At 43.4% G+C, this 9,968-nt stretch overlaps 2 protein-coding genes across 2 annotated transcripts; one reads left to right on the forward strand and one right to left on the reverse strand.

Annotated features, from left to right (window-relative positions):
* Positions 1-2,846: 2,846 nt before the first annotated feature.
* LOC134226115 (squamous cell carcinoma antigen recognized by T-cells 3-like) lies at positions 2,847-7,068 on the forward strand. The gene is made up of 4 exons (XM_062706681.1): positions 2,847-3,030; positions 3,092-3,297; positions 3,354-5,609; positions 6,690-7,068. Exons 1-4 carry the CDS (start codon positions 2,992-2,994, stop codon positions 6,841-6,843), a joined length of 2,655 nt encoding a protein of 884 aa, XP_062562665.1. The 5' UTR covers positions 2,847-2,991; the 3' UTR covers positions 6,844-7,068.
* LOC134226116 (something about silencing protein 10-like) lies at positions 6,980-8,493 on the reverse strand. The gene has a single exon (XM_062706682.1). The coding sequence runs from the start codon at positions 8,452-8,454 to the stop codon at positions 7,066-7,068; it is 1,389 nt and encodes a 462-aa protein (XP_062562666.1). The 5' UTR covers positions 8,455-8,493; the 3' UTR covers positions 6,980-7,065.
* Between the last annotated feature and the right edge of the window lie 1,475 nt (positions 8,494-9,968).

Consider the following 9,968-nt stretch of genomic DNA (forward strand, 5'->3'; position numbering starts at 1 on the left):
CTCCATATCTTCCTTGTTGTTATATTCAAATCGTTCACAATTACACATGATAATAGTTGGGGCCCTCCTTAGCCGTGCGGTAAGACGCGTGGCTATAAAGCAAGACCATGCTGAGGGTGGCTGGGTTCGATTCCCGGTGCCGGTCTAGGCAATTTTCGGATTGGAAATTGTCTCGACTTCCCTGGGCATAAAAGTATCATCGTGTTAGCCTCATGATATACGAATGCAAAAATGGTAACTTGGCTTCCCAAGCAACCAGAAGTTCGGATAAGAAGGGCTATTTTGGCTTAATCAGCTCTCATTTTAAGTAATTTTTTGTATGTAACGGAACTTTAAGTGTACTTTAAAGTTCCGTTAACGATGCTTGGAACTTGATGTGAACCATAGTGAACTAATTAGTTCGGTTAAGAGTAAATTTAAGTAAAATCTGAACTTCTGGTTGCTTGGGTTAGAAACCTCGCAGTTAATAACTGTGGAAGTGCTCAATGAACACTAAGCTGCGAGGCGGCTCTGTCCCAGTGTGGAGATGTAATGCCAATAAGAAGAAGAAGAATAGTTGGCCAGTATACCTGTCAAACTGATGCAGTGCTGCTAGTTTATCTTTTTTCATTACTTTAAAAAATCGAAAACGTACTTTTACCCCACACGCACTCTTGCCCCACTCTACTCTAATGTACATATTCACATATGAGTTTTCACAACATTGTAAATTAATGTCCAAGTCGGGTGGTTTAATCCACGGAAATAGGCAAGTAACTTTGATTGGAATGAAAAGCAGACCATGTTCCAGCTGGAATATAGAGCCATTGAATAAGAAGCTTTTCAAGTAACCATCAAGCATTAATTGTTGCATGTAATCAATCACAGATCAGATTATTAAATGCTAATTGCATGAGATCAGTTTTAACGATGTAAAGATGCATTTATTCATCAACTATCAAGCAACGATACATTAGTTCAGCATTACAAATGCAGCGATGCATTACTTATGTTTTATTTCAACATGTCAAAGTAGTGAAGCATTATTTTGGCCGTAAAAGGGCCTTTTTCCACTTTAAGTCAACCTTAATGGCTGGATTATTTGCAAGTATATATATATAGCTTCATGGTTACCTGGGTTCCCTTCGAGAGGCTCCGAAGTCTCCTTTCAAGAGGCTCGGATGCCTACTGTCAAATGGCTCAGAAGGCTCCATTCAAGAGACTCGGAAGCATCTTTTCAAGCGGCTTGGAAGTCTCCTTTCAAGAGGCTTGGAAGCCTCCTTTCAAGAGGCTAGAAAGCATCATTTCAAGAGGCTCGGAAGCCTCTTACAAGCGGCTTGGAAGCCTTTTTTCAAGTGGCTTGGAAGCCTCCTTTCAAGTGACTCGGCAACTTCAACCGGCTCTAAAGCCACCTTTCAAGAGGCGCGGAAGCCGCTTTTCAAGAGGCACGGTAGCCTCCTTTCAAGAGACTCGAAAACCTCCTTTCAAGAAGCTAGAAAGCTTCCTTTGAAGGCGCTCGGAAGACAGCTGTCGCTGAGCATGTGCTCCAGCACTTTTTAATTTGAGGAGCTCGCAATACTTTTTTCAATAGGCTTGGAAGCGTCCTTGCAAAAAAGTATATCTTTTGTACCTCTCCACAAAAATTACCACAAATAAATAAATCTTTCCATTGTCATATGATAATGTGTTATACCAGTGTTTCTTAACCGGTGGGCCGCGAGCCCCTACTTTGTATAGTTATTTTTAGCAGTGTAGTCTTTTCAGGTGGCGCCTACGTCGATTGATTTTTCTTGTTGAAAATTTACTTTTTGCATGTCGACAGCTGGCAGGTCGACAGTATATATACTCGATTAAGTTGAAAACCGGAATACGGGACTAGCGAAGTTGGATCGTTTCTCGTAATCCGCACGTTAAACCTAAACTTTGCTAGTGGAGCGCTAGTCTAATTAGAGCCTAACTAGGGATATTTAATTTTATGTGTCAGTATCCCCTCGCTTATCCGGACCTCGCAGATCCGACGACTCGTTAGTCCGGATCTCGCTAATTCGGAATTTTCCGGATTGAAAAGTATCAACACCCATTTAAACGCATTAGAGTGAAATCAGTAGTGATTTAGTTTCATTCTAAATTTTCGACCACTATTCTAGTTTTAATTTGAAGCAAAATAGAACAAACTTGCTGGTTTCCCCAGCAGTGTTCCATCCATGTTTTTCAAATTTTTAATTTAATGAAATTATTATGTTGCTGGCAACAAAGGCGCCGTAACTGCAAAGTGGATTGATCCGTAGATAAAATGACGCGTTCATACACCAAAACAATTGAAAAATATTGGAATCTCGTGATTCGTGGTTCAAATCTGCAGAAAATAGAACGGAGCGTTATATATTAGTTTTACTTTTTTGACAGTTGACTGCGGTATAAAAAATGAATCTAGAACAGCTGCTGGGAAAATTAATGTTTCTGGGTCATATTCAAACTGACAGCTCCATACGATTTGAATCACTGCTGATTTTACTCTTATGCTGTCAGTTTTCAAATTTGTGCTGTGATTTTGTTTTCGTTCATTTGTATGGATTTGACAGTCGGATTAACGAGAGAAACCTCGATAGTCCGGCCATACACTTGTCGGATCAGCAGGGGTATACTGTAGTATCAAGAGCCCTCTCCCAGATAAATATAATTAATTTTTTACGTGGTTTTCAGGAGATTCATTCTATGGAATAAATTCGATTGGTTTACATTTGCGACCTTGGCCCCAAACAACTGTGTCGATTTTACTTTACGAATTGCCCAAAATTCGACCCTGTCATCTCGATCAAATGACGCAAACCGTTAACGATTCTCTTTTATTGTGCTCTGGTCGTTCGTAGTTTAACTGTCGAAGCAATCCGATCTATTTTTAGCTTTTAGGTTATGTGATTTGCTCCTGTAAAAAAAAACTGCGTCCCTTCGTCCGAGCGCAAAACGATTAGAAGACTATTTTGAACAGTAATCGAGCCACGGGTGGCCAGAATGTCCGACTCCGAAATGAAGGGAATGGAAGACTCCAACGTAAGTAAATATTATAATAAAAGTTACAACATGGATTTTAATCGAATGATCTATATGGAAGGACGAATCCATGGAGGAAGTTGAAGATGATCGTCGGAAGGAGAATGCGGGATCTGAAGAGGAAAGCTCCGGTAGCGATATGGACGATGATGACGACGACGCAGCGGAAGAAGCTCGACAGATGAAACAGTATCTGGAACTGTTGGGAAAGATCCAGGAAGATAAGTACAACTATGACACCTACGTTCAACTGCTGGATATTGCTCAGTAAGTGTTTTTGTTCTAGTATTTTCGGTCGTGTTGTAAAAATCTTTTTTTTTTAGTGAAATGACCGACCTGGACAAAATTCGTCAAAGCGCGGAGATATTCGCAGAAGTGTATCCACTCTCGCCGGAAATATGGATACGCTGGTTGAAAATAGAAGCATCGATGGCGTCATCAGCGGAGCAAATCAAAAAGGTGGATACCCTGTTCCGACGAGCCCTGGACGATTATTTTTCGGTGGATGTGGCTGTGGAATATGCGAATCTGACAGCTAAGGCGGATAAAGATACATCGGAAGCGATTTGGGATGTGCTCATTCCGACCTACGGATTGCACGTGATCAAGGGAAGGACCATCTTCGAAGCGTATCGAGAAGATTATTTGGAGAAGAATGAAGACTCGCCGGAGCGTTTGAATCAATTGGCCCGCATTTATGAGCAGGAACTAAAGATTCCTTTGAAAAATATGGAAGATTCTTACATTGAGTACAAATTGCTTTGCGAGAAGTATAAGGATGTCCTCAAGGACTTGAATCCGGAGAAATTTGAGCGGCGCTATAAGCAGGCAAAAGAGCTTTTGCAAAGGATGCTTCCGTTTGAAGATAAACTGACCCAATTGGAGCCGCATTGTCATCAAGAGCGGGCGGATCTTTTTCGGGAATACATCCGGGAATGTCGCTCTCAACTTGGGGATGATGAAACGCAGGTTCTGTATGAACGCATGGTGACGGAATGCTGCCTGGATCCAACTGTTTGGTGTGACTATTTGAAGTACCTAAATAAGTACCCGCCAGACGATGATGAGGATTCCGCTTCGCCAGTTTTCAGTCAGACTGCGGAGAAATTGGTCAACAGGGCGTTGAGAAATTGTCCTTGGAGTGCGGAGCTATATGTGGAAAAATTGAGGGTATTTGAGCGAGAGAAACGTGACAAAGCTGATGTGCTTAAGATCATGGAAGAAGTCGCAACGGTGGAGTTTCAGGCTCCGGAACCGGCTGTGAAAGTTTGGTTGGAATACTTGACCTATTTGAGAAGGCACGCTAATTTTGAGGACGAGAAGGAACGGGATATATTGAGGTCAAACTTTGAACTGGCATGGAATCAATTGGGAAGAACTTGGGGTGAGTTAGCAGATCCTGACTGCAAAATTCTGCAGTTTTGGGGAAGGCTGGAATATGGCTCGCTGGGCGATCCATTGAAGGGACGAGAATTGTGGCAGAATGTGATGGACAGTTCGGATAATTGTACGCGAGTAGGTCTTTGGATCGAATATGCTGAGTTGGAATCCCGACGAGGCACGGACTCGATACGAAAAGTTTATCGAAAAGCCATTGGAGCAGTTGGATTGAATGATCCGGAAACATTGGCCGCCGCTTGGATGCGATTCGAAAGATGCAACGGCTCTCTCGAACAATTAGCCAGCTGCCAGGAACTGTGCATGGCCACCATACAAGCCTATTACAAAACACTCAGTCATCAGCGATTGCCTAAAGGACGTCGATCGGATCAGAGAAAAGATTCCGATCCCAATGACTCGCCGAAGAAAAAGAACCTCAAGCGATTGTTCGACGAACAGGCACCAACAGACAAAGCAACATTCAAGAAACCGAACATTCCGGTAGGACCAGCGGTCCCGAAAAAAACTGAATCAACTCTTGAAGAAACGGCCAAGCGTATTCGTTTGGATGAACCTAAATCAGCCGACACAACCAACGACGGCAAGCGTCTTTTCTTCAGTAATCTGAGCTTTGATGCCACAGAAGAACAGATCAAAGATACTTTCCCGGAGCTCCAGTTTAAATCGATCGAATTGGTCCATGGTTCCAGTGGAAAGAGTCGAGGCTTTGGCTACGCAGAATTCGAAAGTGAACAAGATGTCAAAAAGGCTTTAAGCTTTGACCGAAGACCTCTTGATGGGCGTCCTGTATTTATCTCGTCTCTGGCCCGAGATAAATCAAGCCGACAGAACAAGTTTAAATATTCGGAAAAGTTCGAACCAAACAAACTTTTTGTAAAGGGACTACCCTTCGAGGCGACAAACGATGATGTTCGAAAATTGTTCGAACCCTACGGCACGCTGAAAGATGTTCGGATTGTTTATTACCGAAGTGGTAAGAGCAAGGGATTAGCCTACGTGGAGTATGAATCGGAGGCAGCGGCCAAAAAAGCTGTTATCCACCTTGACCAGCACGTCATGAACGGGTTCACTATAACGGTGGCTCTTTCTGCTCCTCCGCCGAGGGGTAATCCAACGGCTACGACGGAAGTGGAACATCCTGGTAGCTTGGGTGCTGGTAAACGCCATGTCGTTAAAGGGTAAGTGAAACCACAAATCGATAAGTTTATCTGCCTATTTTGATATTCAACAGCATTGAGGAAGGTGCATTTGTTATACCGTAGAACCATCCGAGTCCCGGAAGGTTAACTGTGAAGTTTGATGCTAGTACAAATTTTCTTATGCGATTTTAATACCAGATTTCCATAGCAGAAAATTTTCCATGCCGAATCCAGTCATATTCAGCATGGTCGGCTTTGTTTTGCTACGGAAGATCCCAATTTTTTTGATTCTTAAAAAATAAAAATAATCTTGAAACGATTATTTTTCTCACCCATCATTCAGTAGCTGTTCCACATAACAGTACGTAATATTATCAATTCGGTGCAAAACCGAATTATAGCCGCTAACAAAGTTGGATTTTTCTCACAATCCATACGTTAAATCTAACTTCGGAAGTGGTGCGCTGTTTTCATTTGGTGATGTGCTATACAGCGCACTACTTCCGAAATTAGGTTTAACGTATGGATTGTGAGAAAAATCCAATTTCGATAGCGACTATAATTCGGTTTTCTACTGAATTTATAATATGATCAGGTTTCTGCCAAACCGCACGAAGCGTTTTTTACTGGCGTGATATTTTGTTTATAAAAGGAAAACGGAAATTATTTCAATATCAATTCATGCATACTCTAGTTGTTGAATATCCTTATATATGAGGTTGAGGGATATTCTATACAATTTGTGATCTTAAATCTAATTCGGCACCAACATTTCAAAAGGGTAAAACTGCTTTTGTAAACACGTCGCTGATGGGCTAATTTGAGCCAACCCACGCAATCCAGCGCCATTGAATGAAAGAAAAAGATTCGCTGCTTCCATCAGTGGTATTGGATTTCGTGTGTGCGCCCAAATTAGCCCACCTGCGACGTGAAAAGTTTTTGTTTACAAAAGCAGTTGTGCCCTTTTGAAATGTTGGTGCCATTTAGCGGAACTCTGGCCTATTGTCATGGATATAAGTTTAGATTTCTATTCAATTCTAAAAAATTGTGTCTATAGGTAGAACAAAATGTCAAAATACAAACAAGCTGTAATATTTTTCTATCCTATTTTTATTCCAGTGACGCCAAATTGAAACTATCGTCAATGATTCCCACAGCACTGCTTAGGAAAAACCCCCCGGGTGGACAATCTGCAAGTGGTGCTGCTCCAGTCGCCACAACCAACAAACCCAAATCCAACGAGGACTTCCGAAAGTTGCTCCTCAAAAAATAACAGGCTAGATCTTGTTTTTGAATGTTCATTGTTTTTCCACAAATGTTTATTATGTTCCTAAGTTTGCGTAACCGTGTTACCGTCATCTGGACGTTTCTTTTCTGCTCTACCGAAAGCACTACCCCGGGTACAACCCTTACACACTACACTATCAACAATAAAGTGTATATTTCGTGAAAATGTTCTAATTCTACAATAAAGAATACAACATTATGCTCACCATTATTTGATTTTGATGCTTCTCTTGATGAACGCCTTGATGCCAGTGGCCTCACCGGCATATCGCGACGTTTCCGTTCGAACAGATCGAACCGCTCCTTTCCTTCGCACCAATGCCTTCTGGAATTTTCGACGGTTCTTAACCCGAATGTTTCGCTGGTCTTTCTTCTTCCGCACGGTAAGACCCTTGTTTTTGGCCATTTGGTAAGTGATCTTGCGTTTGCTATCTCCTTCCACGGCATTCTCTTCTTCAGCCAACTCTTTGTTATCCTCTTGATCCTCTTCCGAATCACTAACATCCAATCGCATCTTCTTTGCCGATGGTACATCCTCTGTTTCTGAAGATGATTCCTCCAATTCATGCTCTTGGTCCGACTGATCTTCCAATTCTTCACCGAGCTCCAAATCTTCTACCATCGCTAACTTCTTTTTTGGTTTCTCCGTCACTGGCACCGGAACATCGTCTTCAAACACCAATTCATCGTCATCAGCGATATGCCCTAAAAGCTTTTCCACCTGTGACTTGATCGATTTCTCATATTTCTGCTCTAACTCCAGCAAGAGTTGCTTCATCTGAACCAACCGTTTGACTACCGGATGATTTTTGACTTTGATTTTCTTCGACTTCAGTAAAAGATAGAAACTAATATTATTGCAATAACTCAATCCGAGCTTATACCGTGTGCTAAGCAGCTCCACAAACGGATGATCCTTGACATCCCTCTCTACCAGGTATTTCAAAACAGGTTCCAACACATCGTGACACTCTTCCAAATTCCGCTCGAAATCCTCCACCAACCCGTCAAACTCCGGTGCTTCCTTTCGGAACAGCTCCCTCTTCTGCCGATCGCTTAGATCCGACAAATCGGCCTTCAGCTTAATCTCCGTCTTTTCCTTTTTTTTCTTTGTCTTTTTCTCCTCACTCGATTCCTGCTCCGGAACGAACATATCCAGCGAAAAGTCCGCATCATTCAGCTCTTTGGCCAACCGTTGCTGAATTTCCTTCGCCTCGATCTCCTCCAGACGGGCCCGTTCCTCCTCCTGGGCCGTCAAACTGTCATAATCCTGATCGACGTAATCCGCCCCGTAGAAGTCCCTTGCCTTGGAACCCCACGCCTTCCGATCTGGCAAATCATCATCGTCCTCCTTGTCCTCAATATCGCTGTCGTGTTCAAACTTCCGGATATCATCGAACTCACCATCGTCGTCGTCATCGTAATTGTCGTCCTCATCGAATCCGAGAACTGCCTCGTCGTCGTCATCGGTCGCGCGACTGGTCCTGTCGGTGCGGAGGTTTTTGAGCAACTTTTTTTCTTGCTCGTCATACTCATTTTCCGACTCGGACATATCGTACCGATCACCCACGTCGTATATACTGATCTTATCCGGCATTTTTTTTAATGAGATAGATCCGCGGAACCGCACTGCTAAATATGAACAAAATATGACAGCAATCACGAATTCACAAATCAACTGAACAGTTTTGAACTTTTTGAGCTATCACACGCACGTGCTTAGTGCTTTGTTTTCATTTTTCATCATTGTTTATTTTTTTTCTTGCTGTACTAGCGTTACCCATCGTTACCTAAAATCCGTTACGTAAGTTACACTGCATCACTCGGGTCGAATCTGTTCAAATAATACATAACGCAAGGGGGGTTTGGGGGTTGTTTAATTTTGACGTATGTCTGTGTTTTCTATATTAGGCTTTCAGCAATCGTGTACGTACACGCACGTTTCACTCACACTTTTACTCGGTTTGTTTGCAATCACGAGCAGCTGTCACGGCAAAATCAAATGGGATTGTTTGCAACCACGAACCCGCGTTCGTGTTGGTGAGAAATGTCGTCGAGACCCTAATTGGGGTACACTTTACGATTGCAAAAATCGAAAAACGTCACGAAAATAAAAAAATATTTTAGTTACTAAATAAAGATTGTCGCTGTCATCGCTGTCCGGCGAGCTGTCCGGAACATCTTTTGCTGGCGAGGATAGGGGAGCTAAGTCAAAGAAGGATAATCCATACGATTTGACAGCTTGGTACCTGTGTGGCGTTGGACAGGCCTATAAACACGAACATAGACCCGCTGAGTGACAGCCTAAAGCGTTAAGCCCCAAACGCAATACAACGGAACGGCGACGGAAACGGCAAATTTGACAGAAAATATATGGGCTAACTGTCAAATTTTCCGTTTCCGTCGCCGTTCCGTTGTATTGCGTTTGGGGCTTTACCCCTTGGCTCTCTCCGCTTCTTCCGCCCGAATAGTCCGAAGATTGCAGGTTCGTGTCCTGTCACGCGCCCGCAAGAAGAATGGTGTTATTGTGGATCGGAATGATCGCAATTCAGCGTGGTGGGACGCCCGCATTCAGTAAATTCTTCCTCTGCGTTGGTGGGACGCCCGCAAGAAGAATGGTGTTATTGTGGATCGGAATGATCACAATTCAGCGTGGTGGGACGCCCGCATTCAGTAGATTCTTCCTCTGCGTTGGTGGGACGCCCGCAAGAAGAATGGTGTTATTGTGGATCGGAATGATCGCAATTCAGCGTGGTGGGACGCCCGCATTCAGTAAATTCTTCCTCTGCGTTGGTGGGACGCCCGCAAGAAGAATGGTGTTATTGTGGATAGGAATGATCACAATTCAGCGTGGTGGGACGCCCGCATTCAGTAGATTCTTCCTCTGCGTTGGTGGGACGCCCGCAAGAAGAATGGTGTTATTGTGGATCGGAATGATCGCAATTCAGCGTGGTGGGACGCCCGCATTCAGTAGATTCTTCCTCTGCGTTGGTGGGACGCCCGCAAGAAGAATGGTGTTATTGTGGATCGAAATGATCGCAATTCAGCGTGGTGGGACGCCCGCATTCAGTAGATTCTTCCTCTGCGTTGGTGGGACGCCCGCAAGAAGAA

Source organism: Armigeres subalbatus, chromosome 3, assembly GCF_024139115.2.
Source record: "Armigeres subalbatus isolate Guangzhou_Male chromosome 3, GZ_Asu_2, whole genome shotgun sequence".
Lineage (NCBI taxonomy): Eukaryota > Metazoa > Arthropoda > Insecta > Diptera > Culicidae > Armigeres > Armigeres subalbatus.